The sequence below is a fragment of the Nymphaea colorata genome, chromosome 8 (assembly GCF_008831285.2).
Source record: "Nymphaea colorata isolate Beijing-Zhang1983 chromosome 8, ASM883128v2, whole genome shotgun sequence".
In the NCBI taxonomy this organism is placed as follows: Eukaryota; Viridiplantae; Streptophyta; class Magnoliopsida; order Nymphaeales; family Nymphaeaceae; genus Nymphaea; species Nymphaea colorata.
The window spans coordinates 14,088,095-14,102,765 of NC_045145.1; the positions used below are offsets into that span (position 1 = coordinate 14,088,095).

Below are 14,671 nucleotides of genomic sequence, written 5' to 3' on the forward strand. Positions count from 1 at the left end.
ACAGCCGATAGAAGACCGATACTGGCGTTGATAACGTAACTAATTAAGTGTCACTGGAATGCAGAAAAAGAATAAAAAACCCTTCTCTGTCATATATATTTACCTTGCTGCAAGAATCAAAATTAAGGGTGTAAATTAACTGAGACATCCTCGCAAGTCTTAGTCCCTTCTAGCTTTTTCCATCCCTTTAGTTACCGCATAATTGTGACACCCATTTCGTTGCACTGTCCAAATCAAGAAGAAATTAAAGTGAGGGAAACAAATCAAATATAAAGGATAATTAATATTACCAACGACCTCATAGGTTGCCACCTAACTATCGGTCCTGTCTTTCTGCTGTCCATGGGAGCTTCAAAATGGTCTCTTCAAGCTTAATTTCCTCAACTACGCTTGTTTAATTAATGGCTACACAAAAAAAACAAACATGCTCAAGGTGTATTCCAGTATACTCTTCGTTTCATGTTTTTAATATATATAAACAAAAGAGGTGTGATCTACAAGATGCATGCCAGTCATAGCAAGGGTGGAAGCCAAAAAAAAATTTCGATGAGCAACTAAACACATGGTTGACAACTTTTTAATTGATGATGGAGCAGTGAATTAGTCTCGTGGGGCTATCCCATATAATTGGACCCAAGTTTATTCAAATTGCAATACTGAATTAAGATTTCACAGACCGGACTCTGTGGAGCATATAGTCACAGGGTTCCAATTTCCAAATGGTAGGCAGTGGATCAGAAGTTCACGAACTTGGTCACGTTTCATGAGGCACCCCCAAACGAGGGCCTTGTGATCAAGGATTTGTGTCGACTATGACAAGTTAACAGCCACAGGCGTCGCTAATTCTTCTCTAGTAGTGGTTGGCAATTATGTGAGATTCGTTTTGCAATGGCAATTAAATTAGTTTCCATGGAGTACGTCTCTTGAGACAGAAAGACATTTCTATTCACTGAATGGCGGGTTTTACTCGTTCCACTATCAATAGCATCAGGGAAAAAAGAAACAGAATTGTAGTTTGGTAGCATCAATCTCGCGTTATACAACTAACTAAACTTTAATGATATTGTATTGAATTGATGTATGAACCTAGCGTATGTTAGGAACGTGTTGCCTGTCTCTCTTGCTTTTTAATTCAAGACATTGGCACGTATAGAGTGGTTGAAATGTCTATGAGGATGGTTGGTAGGCGAAGAGGACTTTCAGGAACAAAGGGAATCCTATGGCTGGTAAAATAATTCGAATTTGGGTCTGAGGTACATAAAATCCGAATCCATGTAGTCCTCAGGTTGATAAACTTCCTTCTTTGCTTAAGGAAATGTTTCAGATCAATATGCCAGCTTCAAGTCCTTCTGCTTTAAGTTGTTTAAGGCTTCTCCCGTCATTGTCGCCTCTCATTTTCTTTCTTTCCTGGTAAATACATCATGTCACTTCCTCATCATCTTCAGGTCAAACTATGTATTACAAAAAACCAATTAGACCATACCGGCTTCCTGGCAGACATCTCTCTCTCTCATGATTGCTGACAACCCTTGTTATTAATTAGGTGAGCATTGAGTCTAGCGCAAGCTATCCTCCTCTTGTTTTTATCATTGAAAAAAAGAAGAAAATTAAAGAGAGATCAATGGCTGGTTTCTCTATAAAATCCCCCCCCCCCCCCCCCCCCACTCTCCAAACAGCCCAGTCACCAAACTTCTCTCTTTCTCTATCTCCGTGAAAAAATGGCGATGGCATACACCACCATAGCCGCCATCGCTTTGTGTGCATTCATCTGCCTCCTCATTCCGATCTCTGCAAAGGACTACACGGTTGGTGATAAGAGTGGGTGGGGTCAGGGATTCGACTACTCTCAGTGGACTCAAGGCAAAACCTTCGTCGTTGGCGACAGCCTAGGTTACTCTCTCTCTCTCTCTCTCTCTCGTAGTTTTGATCTATGAAAGATAGGCGTCTCCTATACGGCTCGTTCAGGTGCAACATGAATGAAAGACGTCCATATGAAAGACATATATGATCATGAACATAAGCAGCATTAAAATCATTATTTGGGCAGTTAACATATGCATGATCCAGCCCTCTCAACATACACGAACCTTAAAGTCGAAAATTCGAGGCAAAGTGCATGGCCGCTCAATAAAAATTTCCTCTCTTTTATCCGACTTCCTTTCTTCTTTTTGGATGAACACTTGTACCAACTAAACTGGCTCTAGTGATCTATACTTCTTCTTCTGATTTCCTATACTACATGGCAGTTTTCAACTATGACAGCGGCCTGCATACTCTGTATGAGGTATCTTCCGCGGACTACAACGGCTGCTCCTCGAATAATTTTGTAAATACGGATACCAACAGCGGCGCCACCACAATCCTTTTGAAAACCGCCGGCACTCACTACTTCATCTGCGGCACGCCCAGCCACTGCATGAGCGGAATGAGAATGTCGGTAAGTGTTTCTGCAGCGGGCTCTCCCACCACACCCTCGTCGTCCACCACCACCCCCTCCACCACGAGCACGACTACGAGCACCAGCGGATCCTCCGGCAACTCTCTTCAAGCCCCGGTCATCGGAGGAGCCATCGTCGCTGCTGCTGTGGCCCTTTTCGCATGAGCTGCCAGGAGAGAGACAGTGCCTGATTATTGTTCCATTGATTGCTTCCTCGTCTTCCTTCTCCTCCTCCTGAGCCAGCTTTCTGTAGCCCTTCCATCGATTATTGCTCCATTGGTATACCGTTCCGCAGCTTTTTCGGAGTAATAATTGAATATCAGATCATTGTCGAGCTTGCCATATTCTTATAAATATTTAGCCACCAAACTTTCGAACGAAAATAGCATTGAAATACTAAATTATTAGGTGGCGTTTTTCCTGAGACAAATTTCAGAGATTAATCCTCTAAATCTTGTTTTTGTCCACTAACGGGGTTGCTTGCAATTGCAATGGTGGAGTCATAATCTTTTTTTTTTTTTGGAAGGCCAGTAATATTTTTCAGAATTAAGAGGGGCGAAATTCAAAATTTTGAAAATAATTTAAAAAAGCGGAACAAACTCCCTCCGGTTTCTGCCCCCAGTTGTTCAATGAATATGCCTAAAAGTGATTAATTTTATATGAACAAATTATGAAAGCTACCGAATGGAAGGAAGGAATCTAACAGACTTTCCTCGGGAGGCAAGATAGAATTCGGTTATTATATTTCTTGGTTAGCCCCAGCTTGTCTAAACTTAAGGAAAAGGAAAAGAAAGTTAGGAAGAAAAAGTTGGTCGCAGTTAATTACATTTTCAATGGTCATGAGTTTGTCGCGAAGGTGCGCAACTTAAAGCAAAATGTTTGGCGATTCTCTAATAATTAAAGTTGAGGATTATACGACATAAGATTTGAAGGAAATAAGCTTCCAAAGTGGTGCGCAAACACAAAGGCTTAAGCAGCTTTTTCCTGATCTTAATCCTCAGCCACTTTCTTTGTTGTACTTACCTCCACCTGCAACAGGCGTAATATTCAAATGCTACCAACATCAATCCTCCTGCAACTGCGTGACAAAAGTCATGTAAACTTAGCGTGGACTTGAGGAGTCTGGTAGTCGGTACCCATCGAGTTTCTTCAATCAAGAGAAAGATTCCCGGCGGACCGGACCGTCCACATATATATAATAATAGTGCACTTGGTGGAGGCGGACTATATTCTTTAGATGATTTAGGTTTGGCGAAGTGGGCTCGTCATGCCTCACTTTAGGCAGGTTGACAGAGGAGCATATGATCTCACTAATTAGGTGAACATGGTTTATAGAATTTCACTTCTACTTTAATCATACTGCTTAGCCGTCGTGCTTTATTCAACAGCAAGCAATCTTTCATCCTTGCTCTACCTTCGAGATAGGAGGGAATGAGATAAAGAGGCTTGTATAAAAGTATGGGCGTTTCCATCATGCAGGGACTTTTTTTTAAGAGAAGTGCGACTAGTTTGAAGAATTACAAGATTGGTTCTCGAATGAAAATTCTCTTATTTAAGTACTGTCACTCTTACCAACCACCCAAAAAATAATTACACACACATGAAAAGAAGTGCAGGTCTTGAAAAAAATAAATGCAGGTTGTTCTTGCCGGAATGATGGCCTCAAAATGGGAGCAGTAGTAGTTAATCACAAAATAATGATTATAGCAACGAATAAAGAAGATAAATAGTAGTTGGGAAATCAAGATCCATGGGAGCACTCCCGAACCACCATATAGTAGGATTGGATGTAGGCACGGCAACAACAGATATCTTTGGCATAAACAATAACATGCCAATCACAATAGCGTCAATGCAAAGTAATATTGCGCCAGAGCTGATGAAATTTTTAGCGCCTGTTATTAGAGATGTTTGAGATACGAGCATTAAGTCATATCCGAAATATGTTTTGGTTTTGTTATGTAAAGAGAACAATAAGTACGATTTAAGAATTGTTTGGAGTATTCTATGGGTTCGCCACAAAGATTGGAATAAGTTCATAAAACAATAGTTCTAATGTGTGTTTCCTAAAAATTTCTCAATCAAGTTTATGGGCCAAAACCACCCCACATGCAGCCCAATTACTGTCTGTCATATTAAGCTTTATGGCGGTGGTTCGGTTTTCAACAAGTCCAATTTCGTGGGTCGATACGAGATCCAGCAAAGAGATACACCAACAAACAAAGCTAGCTTACATAAGCAGGTGATGGTTAGAAGAGATGGGTCCGACTTATTTATGCATTTGGCAAATTTCATCTTCCAGCATTTAAATCCTCCATATTCTCAAGAAAAGTACACAAGTTACGGAAAATAAATTGACTTCACCTCACTCCCTTGTTTGTCGAGTCGCCCTGCGACATGAACCGTGACATGTAATTGATTGTCGCTGAAAATATCGGTGAAAAATTTTTGTATATATATGTTGTACATACTTTTTGCAATACGGGTATCATTTATTGTAATTTGGGTTGGGGTTAAGTTCACTATGCAGCAAAATGGTTTGGTTGGGGTTAAGTTGACTGTGCAGTTATTTGGTTAAGTGCTAAAAGAACCTATGTTTTAATCGCGCGAAGCTAATATTGGTGTATGAATTTTTCATGCGCCAGCCAGTATGGTTAAAAATGAAAATACCCCTCATTAATGAAAAAAAAATTGAAAACAAAAAAGAAAATAAAGAAAGGTAAAAAAGACTAAAAAAGAATTTTTTTTTTTTTTTTTTTTTTAAAATAAGTATCAAAAGATCATTTGATGTATATGGGTTGTAGCCACCTAAACTTTTTTAGTCGCGGATCATTATAGTTGTGTCCAAAGTGGTTTTCAGCAAAGTATACGTTAATGGTCAACGTACATCAAAGTATACGTTAATGGTCAACGTACATCAAGAGCTTGTTGTAAATTAGTAAGTTCGAGCCCTCCTAACCCAGTTTGTCTCTTAGAAAAGCACAAAAAGTAATTGCAGTATTTATAAAGCTATATGTCATAATAAAATCGCACATACAACGTATGGATAAGAACCATTTTGGAAGAGAAAAGAGTAGAATAATTTCACTCAATTCGTTGAGTCAATGATACAACTTGCTTCGTGAGTTTACCGAATATTCTTGGGCGAGTCAAGGGCTTTGATCATTCGAAAGGGGTTCAGCATAAAGCCAGCCAACCCAACCTGCTTTTGGTTTTGTTTCGTGTTTGATACGAGTCAACCGAGATGTTCCTTTTTCGTTTTAATAATTTTTTTGGTAACTGGGTGAGCGTGTTTCTTCGCCTGCCTTGTTGGCAGCCCGTGACTCAGACTTAGATCCACAAATGACTGGGTTATTGGGTAAACAAGTTGACTTGTTGACCAAGTGAGTTAACTCGTTGAGTTTTAAAATAACTTGAAGAATCGGGGGGTGAGTTAGGAGGTGAGCCGGATCGACCTTAACTGATTGTGGCCAGGTTTTTCCAAGCTGACCAGACTGATGATTCTGGCCAATCAGCAAGTATGGTTATTGTTTATATAAAGAAAGGCCAACTGCTTTTTTCTTTTCTTGGGCATCCGATTAGGTTGACAGTCACTTCAAGTGTTCACTGAAAACGTTTGAAATCCCAAACGGTGCCAAAGACAGTGTTTGATTGAAAACAACTCAACCAGGGGCCTAATGCTAGGATATTTTTTTTTACTTCAAAATTTTTCACCGGGACAAAGTGAAACTTTTTATAAAGTTTATATGGTAGATTTTAAAATTTTCAAAACTGAAGGGGCAGGGAGGTTGTGCCACCCTCCCTTTTGGCCGAAGCAGGTTATATACGCCACAGCCCTGTGCATGAAAAATCAGTATATGCAATGATCAAAATGTAAAACAAGAGTTTTCACAAGGATTGTAAGAAAGAAAAAAAAAAAAAAAAAGTTGTCTACTTTATAAAAAATTAAAAAATGCCCCCACCTCCCTTTTGGTGTGTATCTGTCACGACTCACGACTCAATCCCCCTTTTGGCTCTGCCGGAAACCTAACTGGTGGTTGGTATGAGAGTATTCCCTGCATGCTGAAGTAAGCATAAGCCGTGAGGTGACAAAATCTCTTCATATTCGTTGAACAAAAGGCAAGAAAACCCGGTTATGAAAAATAAAGTTTCATATTAAGCTTATTTATAAGACACAGTAGGAGAGAGAATCCAGTTTCATTTTACCTACTTTGAGAAATAAATTCATTAGTTTGTTATAATATGGCAACAAAAATCTCACAAAAGTTGACTAGCGTATTTTATTATTCTATCTAGGCGGTATTAATATTAATAAGGGAGGGCAAATTGTTTATTACTGTTGTGGATGTCTCGTCTAAACATGACTTGTTATTAATTAGTTGTTACTAGAATCCAGACTTTTAATGGAATAACTCGTATAAGGTTGAGCATCTGACCGTGGCAAGAATACTACAATACCTAGCTGCAGTGAAGAGAATTCTGCCTCCTCATGTTGTGTACAACATTCGCTTGCATGATCAAAATTGGTTAAGCCATATATGGGCTGGTGTCTAGTTGTTGCCCATATACCACAAAATTTGTTTATTTACATATATTGATGTCTATAACGATATAGGGGACTTTATGCTTCCGTCTTCCAGATAATTAAAAAATGGAAAATCTTTCACTAAAAAAATGTTGCACATAAGCATTAGCAATAGTTTATAATGATTCATTATATAGTAAAAAAAATCAATTCTTATCAATCTGGACACATCCGACAGACAATGACATAGATTTTATACATTTATATGTATCTACACCAGACTTGATGGAGAATCATATCAATAATAAAATCTAAAAAGATAAGATAGTGAATATTAAGTTATAAATATTCAGGTCAAGTTTTTCAAGAGTATGACACAATGTTTCATTTAAAGAAACTAATTTGCTTCCTTCTTTATCTTTCTCTTTTGAAGGGCATTTCGAACTTGAAAAAACAACTTACCTTCTATACTTAATCTCCACTTTTTGATATCCTTGGAAATCGACGGCTTATATTATTTTCAACAAATTCTGATATATATATATAGTTTGTCTGCATGTTTTTATGATAAAGTTTTGTCAGGCTACATCGAATATATCTTTTTGTTTTGTTCACTCTCGTATCTTGTTGCATATTGGTCTTACGTTACTCCTTTTATATCTTTCAATGGAACTTTGCCTTGACTGGCCTACCTCCTTTGTTCATTTGCAAGTTAAACATGTTGGACTTCAGAAAAGGATATAAACTTATAGTTACAATGCAGATAAAAGGGTTTAATATAACTCGTAGGTCATATTCCAAAACAAAAAACAGGGTTAAAAAAAAATTACTGGCGGTTCACGAACAGGGGAACCCAAACAATGGCGCCGCCCTTTTAGATTTGTTTTATTTTGTTGACTTGTCCCGACATCAAGCCTTCTTGATTCAGCTTCCCCACAGCCGCATTGGTCGCCGATCCCACCTTCCTTCCGTCTTTCCTTCTTTCTTTCTTTCGAGTCAACTTGCAGCTTATCCTTATCATCTCTTTCTCTCTCTCTCTACAAGTTTTAGTGGATCAGATTTGTCAGCTACCATCTTATCTGTGATTTGATTTTAAGGTAGTATTTATTTACTTGCAGGTGCACTAGTAGCGATAAGACTAATAAAAAACGTACTGATATTCCCTACTGCAAGTTGCGTAAAACTTGAGCCAAGAGTAGGATCTTTTCTCAATTGAATCTCTGTCCCTACCATCAGATTCAGAACTAGGTGCAGAAAACCAGCCTCTGGCTGCTGTTTGCCCCATCTCATGCCTGTCCAATTACTGATCCCAATGATTCAAATCTGAATCTAAACACAGAAATCCGATTAATAAGCAGCAAACCGAACAACTTGTAGTATTACTTGGTAGGGGAAAAAACACATCTGGTCTGATACAAGGTGTCACAACAAGACATTCAGTTTACATGTGAAAATGGCATTTGGATCAGTTCTTCCAAATTTAGTGAATCTCCTCGTCTACTGGAATTCCAAAATTGATCTGATTTACCGCATTTGAATCTTGCGGAGAGGGTACTGTGGCTTTTATCTCTGATCCCTCTAGAGCTCCACAGGCTGGAGTGCTTTTTGTAGTCGAGCACTACAAAAGACAAAAGGCTGCATGTGGAACGTGAGTTTCCAGTTAATCCGATAAAGGAAAAGAGAAAAAGGCAGCCATTTTGCCTGTTCCATTGGATGATGCGGCTGCAACGTTATCCGCAAAGAAGAAAAGTTGGAGTAGCCAGTGGTCAAACAAAACAGGTATAGCAGCAAGGGACAGAAGTAAATCACCTCCTCCTGGTATAGCAGCCATGGTGCTGGAATCGAAGCCTCATAAGTCAAGTGGTTCCGTTTCGCTCACTAAATCTGCTTATGAGAGACATCCAGTTTCCAATGAAGGCTTTCCCTTTTTTCTTTTTTCCGGTTCCGTTTCTTTGAACTTTGAAGTTGGGCAGGGCCAGATTGATGTGGAATGAATCCGCCATTGATGAGGGTGTTCAGAGTTGTGACGGAGAAGACGGCCGGATCTAGTATGACCCGTCTGCCGATTTACTCTCAGTTAGTCTTGTTCAACGTGGGCTTCGGCCCCACCAATAAATAATTCGCCACTGCCAGTCCGAAACCAACCAATAAGAAAAGGGACAGGCAGGCCACAAGGATTATATGTATTGTAAGATCCCTTTTAGAAAATGATTTGGTAGAGATTAAGAAGTCTGCTTATCTCGGTTGAACACATCATTGGTCTAGTTAAGTCCGCACCCATTGCAGCTTCTCCATGTAACAAACAATCCAGATGAGAATCGAGATCTTACAGGAACCGAACCCCCGGCATTGGGAACAGGAGTTTGCCTCTGAACTCAAAGGAAAGGTTCAGGTATAGACTCTCTTCTTCTCACTGACAAAACCTGACAGGCCTGCTGCTTTCTCCACCAATACCAATAGCAGGAGAATAATGTGCAAGTGGGTCTCTGTAGCCACCAACTGCAGACTGCTTTTATAAGGAGATGAATTGTATTGTGCTGAGTTGAGTTGAGGATTCAATTATTAGATCCTCTGTTGCCTCCCACTACTCTCATTTTCTTACGCACGCAAGATGCTGGGGAGAGAGAGAGAGTGCATAGGCGATCTCGGATGCTTTCCCTAAATCATTTCATACCAATCTAAATATGGTGTGTTGATATAATCATGCTTCTGCACTCTCTGTTCCTGGGAGGTGGTGTATACCAAGTGGCTTCCATTGATCGACTTATGTCGGCCGCTTATTTAGTGGGATTGGGAAAAGAAGCTGTCTCATCCTCCACCTTCGCATGTCGACAAATTATAATCTATCTTTGTCTCCTTTTTAACTAATTTAGATAACAAAGCAAGGTCGAGCGAATCGAATAAAGCGCACACCCTTTATTCACTTCCCTTCCCTCGAAAGTTGAAACTTGTAGTATTCGATACTTGGATGCACCAGAAAAAAAACTGCGCAAATCGCGAACCGAGACCAATCATTGACACCTTAGTTATTAGAAACCAACCAAGGGGAAAAATCACGGTGGTTTGTTTAAAACAAATACCCCCAAAGAAGATAATGAGCGGGAATATCTCAAAACTATAAAAATAAAACCTTCCAGAAAACATAAACAAGAGGTCGGTCGAGCCCACCATTCTTGGTGGTGTTAGAAACTGAAGCCCTTCTTGGTCCCACTGAATCGTAAACAAGCAGGATTTTGGTGGTAGCTACAGTACGTCCCCCCATGTTGGCTCCACGCCACGCCGCCCACGCTGCCTTGTACATTGAAACCCTCACACCTAAAACACCATGAACGCATCACATAAGACAAGCCCAGCCCTCCACCACAAAATACAAAACGCATGGCTTGTTTTCTCCAAACGAATCTCTCTCCAATGAAATAAACAACTCTTTCTTGTCTTAACCTTCTTCTTCTTCATCTCTTTTTTTTTTTTTTGTTCTCGATATGGGCAAAATTTCAACTCCACTGTAGGTAGGAGGGCTTTTCTGAAGCAAAATTTACTTCTGCTTCGAATACGACTACTCGTAATCGAATCCATAGTAGTTCTGTACAAACTCTAAAAATCACAAAATGTAAATAACATTTATACACTTGAAGATAGAACCAGATGAGTAAATTTCGCCGATGAACAACAATGGGGATTTTTCTTCCCTAATCTTTCATTACCAGGTCTTTTCCCACTAGACAAAGAGGAAGATGAGGGAAAAACGTAAAAGAATTGGACGCAAGCAAAAAAGACAAACCCCCTGAAATGGAGATTTCACACCTGAACCCTCGCCGGCGGCAACGCCGAAGGCTGATCGACGGCTTCGCGTCTGGAGCCGAGGCAATCCAGCGGCGTCCGGAGAATGGGAACGAGACCCGGTTGAGATGGATTCTGCGGCTTCGGCGTCGACGGCTCCGTCCCCGCCGCCTCGGCGGCTGTCCGATGCGTGCTGGAGAATGATCGGGTTACGAAGGGCGGAGTGATAGAGAACGTCCACCCTTCCGTCCTCGTCAGCTCGTCCCGCGCCCGTCGGAGGATGCTCCCGCCTCTGCTACTCCCTTCACCAACTCGACGCCCCGCGTGGCTGCTCCCCCCGGTGTCCACCGGAAATACGGAGCAGCTCGCTACTCGGCTCATCCTCCCGGCAACGATATGCTTCCGGACGTTTTCCGGCAGCCGGAGAGTGAATCGCTCGTACGACTCCGGCGGCATAAGCGAATGACCGGTGGAATGGGACCGCGGGAACTTGCGGTTCGTCTTCTGCCGCCCCTTCCACGACCGATCCTCCTCCAGGAACCGCAAGTTCTTCGTCACCGGAACGTGGACGCTCGCGTTGGCAAGGGCAGCAGCGGCCGCGGCGCTTGGATTTGCCTCCTCCTCCGTCACCGGAATCGACACCTGGTCCTGCGCCGGCGGCAAAGCTTGTCCGGTCTCCTCTTGCTGCTCGTTCGCAGGCCGGTCGGTCTCGGCGGGGACGTCAATCGCGACGGCCGGAACGAAGTCGCCGGGATCCTCCTGGAGGTTGGCCCGGCAGAGCGGGCAGGTGACGTGCGAAGCAAGCCAGGCGTCAATACACTCCGGATGGAAGGCGTGGCTGCACTGCGGCAGCAGGCGGAGGGTCTCGTCGTCCTCGAACTCGCTGAGGCAGACCGCGCATTCAAGCGCGCCCTTCCCCAACTTGAGGGCCTTGACGGTCGAGTAGACGAAAGTCGGGAATGACTCGATGAGCGCCGGGTCCAGCCCCCGCTGCGAGCGGCGGGAAAGGCCCAGCCTTGCTATGGATGGCCTGCGGACGCTCTCCGAGTCGGAGGAACACTGGCGGATATAGATGGAGAAGAAGCCGATGAAGAAGAAGGCGCTTATGAGCACTATGACGATCACGGCCATAGACGGCTGGAACGTAGGATTGAAGGTAGAGAAGTCCCCAGAAGGAGGCGGCACCGACTGACCCGACGCCGTCCCATTGAGGGTCAAGAGAAAGAGCAAGAGGAGGAGATACAAAATCGAGACGCTGCCCAGTCGGGGGTGTTGTTCAGTGGTCATGCTGCCGCTGCTGCACTCATGTGATGGTGATGCCCCCACTTCCTTCCGGCGGTTTTGGTCGGTGCTGTTCCAGAGAAACACGAGAAGCGGGAGAGAATGACAAAGGCAGCAGCACTGCAGCCCCGTCCCACCTTCTAATAGAGGGGGCACTCCCCTTCTGGATCAAGCCGGCTGGTCTTGCTTCCCCGATGGCGTGGCTAGCAAGGTGAAAGGGTAATTTTGACTGACCTCCAATTCTTTGTTTCTTCCCTTTTTTCGTGATCTTTATTTCGCCTTCATCCTGCTGTGGTAAATGGATTTGATCTTCTGCTCCTGTTCCTTTTTCTTCTTCGAACCCTCTACAATTGACCCCACCCAGCACCAAGAAAGCGACTTCAGTGATTTTCATTTCTCTTCCTCTTTGCGCTGTCTTGAAGCAGCCTTGACAAGAAAGCATCCAACTATTAATTATTTGAAAGCTCACTTCAATTCAAATTCGTCTTCCTCTAAGAGATGTCAAATTAAATGCCAAATTCCACAGGGATGACCCTTTGCTTAATCCGTCAACATTCAAAATCTTGGATTGGATTCCAGAAACTGATAGAAATTGAAGGAGGTTGAGGCGTTTGACTTTTTTTCCCTCAAAATCTTTTGGCTTCCAGAAATTGGGTCCGGTGAACTGAACGGCTTAGTTGCTTTCACAACCCATCCGTCGTCGGGACCAAAGTTTGAATGCATCCGAAGTAGGAAACTGGAGCGCGTCGTCAAGGTTCTGCTTCTTGAAGGTGAAAACCAGAAGAAAGTTGGGTGGCTAATATTGGCGATCACGTGTACGCACCCTTGGGTCGGATTAGGATGGGATGGACTCTCAGGCTTTGAGCAAATTTTCGCAACTCCTCACTTCAAATTCAAAGGAGCCTCCTATATGCTTATCTTGTCATGCAACCAAACCAAGAGGCCTTCCCCTCTGTGGGCTCTTCAGTTTGAGGTGAATCTCGGTGACACGTGTTCAACTTACAGCGCCCAACTCTTGTTTTTTATTTATTTAAATGCCGTGGACGGGGAACAAGTACCTTCTTTAGCCTTCCTCGTAGTTTCGAGTTTTTCAAACATTTCACTTACTTGTGAAGAAGTTAGGGATGTAAAAAGAATATCCAATTATATTTAACCAGATGATCCTTTGGGTATGATAACCGATTATTATCCTTTCTGGCCCGATTGTATATGAAGGTTGGGTGGTTTCGAAAAATAGGGTTTGAATCTGGGTGTTCATTCTGAATTTGAGTGCACGTAATCTGCTTCGGTCAAATTAGGTAAAATTTAGATCTGAATCGGACGGTACCCACAAATTAAAAAAAAAAAAAAAAAAAAAAAAAAAAGTCATCAAATAATAAAACCTTGGTTCTGTAAAAAGTTAATACTAGGCGTCTTTTCTTTTAATCGCTGAGGACAGAAAAAAAGTGACGGCACCGTAGTTAATGAAAGAAATTCCGTAAAGCTCCCTTTTCATCTCCTCTTTCTAGAAAGAGAGCCAGGCAGCGGCGCGCCGCTTCTTCCGGAAGGAAAGGACTTTTTCACATCACATGGATTCCCCGCAGTTGGGATGCTGCATGATCCGATCCCCAACGGGCGGTTCTGCTTCCAGTTCAAGTTCATGCATCGCATGCTCATCCTCCCCGTGGATATGAAATCCACATCTCTCGCGTTTCAAACAAGTTACTTATGGGATTCTGAAATCAACGAAGCTGATGGTGCAAGGATCGTTTTCTTGGCCCCATCTGAGAACCAGTCGCATGACGAAATCTCTCTTCTTCACGCATTTTCATTTTCTGCTGTGAGAAGTTGAATTAATGCGATTGACTTGTTTTCCCACTCTTTCCACAGATTCAACCATGATTCCCTTTTTTTTCTTTTTCAATTCGAGTGGCGAGCAAGAGGCAAGAGACAAAGAAAAGAAGCACATCTGCACTTCAAAGCTGCTGCCTTAATCTTGTATCTAATTTAACTTGACGAAAATTTTGCAAAAGAAATGGGCAGTCCATATTTCTCACAAGAATGCTTATTCTAAGGAAGGTAACCGGACACATCATTCCGGACGGCCCGGCCCGGCCCGGCCCCTTAACATATAATTACAGCAAAGATGCTTGTTTCACGTGATAAGCATGCATGTGAAACACATTATATACATACATGTTGTTAAGATGATGGGAGACTCAGTCCGTGAACAATTAGCTCCCTGCTTAACTGCAAGTCAACAGGCAATTGGCAAGATAAATAAGGTCCAAAATATTTGGCATCCACCTTCTTGGCCTCCGAGTGCACGGAAAAATTTTCAACCAAGACTTTGTCTCACGGTCCTTTCCTTTGTTCATAGGCAAGCCATCTCAATTCTCATGGTGGGCGGGGCGGCATGTCTGAAATGCGTTATTTAGACGATTCAAACACGACGACGTGGTGTAATTCTTCCCCTGAAGATGAAAGTCCATCTAATTCTAACTAACGGTAGTCATCAAATGTCACCGAGCAACATGAAGAGGAACAGGCGACACGGGGAAGAAAGAAAGTATGATCATCACCTTCCTCGACTCGACGACGAGTATATTAATTTCATGTCCAAAATATGATTTAACTTTAGAATTTGATTTATAAGGAAGATATCGGTT

The 14,671-nt window shown here is 42.3% G+C and overlaps 1 protein-coding gene and 1 pseudogene across 1 annotated transcript; one reads left to right on the forward strand and one right to left on the reverse strand.

Moving 5' to 3' along the window:
• The first annotated feature begins 1,675 nt into the window (after positions 1 to 1,675).
• LOC116259197 (blue copper protein-like) lies at positions 1,676 to 2,779 on the forward strand (annotated as a pseudogene).
• Positions 2,780 to 9,972: 7,193 nt separating this feature from the next.
• On the reverse strand, positions 9,973 to 12,178 carry LOC116259467 (E3 ubiquitin-protein ligase ATL31-like). The gene is made up of 2 exons (XM_031637299.2): positions 10,767 to 12,178; positions 9,973 to 10,277 (listed from the first exon to the last, which is right to left on the reverse strand). Exons 1-2 carry the CDS (start codon positions 12,027 to 12,029, stop codon positions 10,272 to 10,274), a joined length of 1,269 nt encoding a protein of 422 aa, XP_031493159.1. The 5' UTR covers positions 12,030 to 12,178; the 3' UTR covers positions 9,973 to 10,271.
• Positions 12,179 to 14,671: the final 2,493 nt, after the last annotated feature.

Bases quoted from the DNA above. Each gene is read 5' to 3' on its own strand.
- LOC116259467 (XM_031637299.2), bottom strand. From the start codon at position 12,029: ATGACCACTGAACAACACCCCCGACTGGGCAGCGTCTCGATTTTGTAT.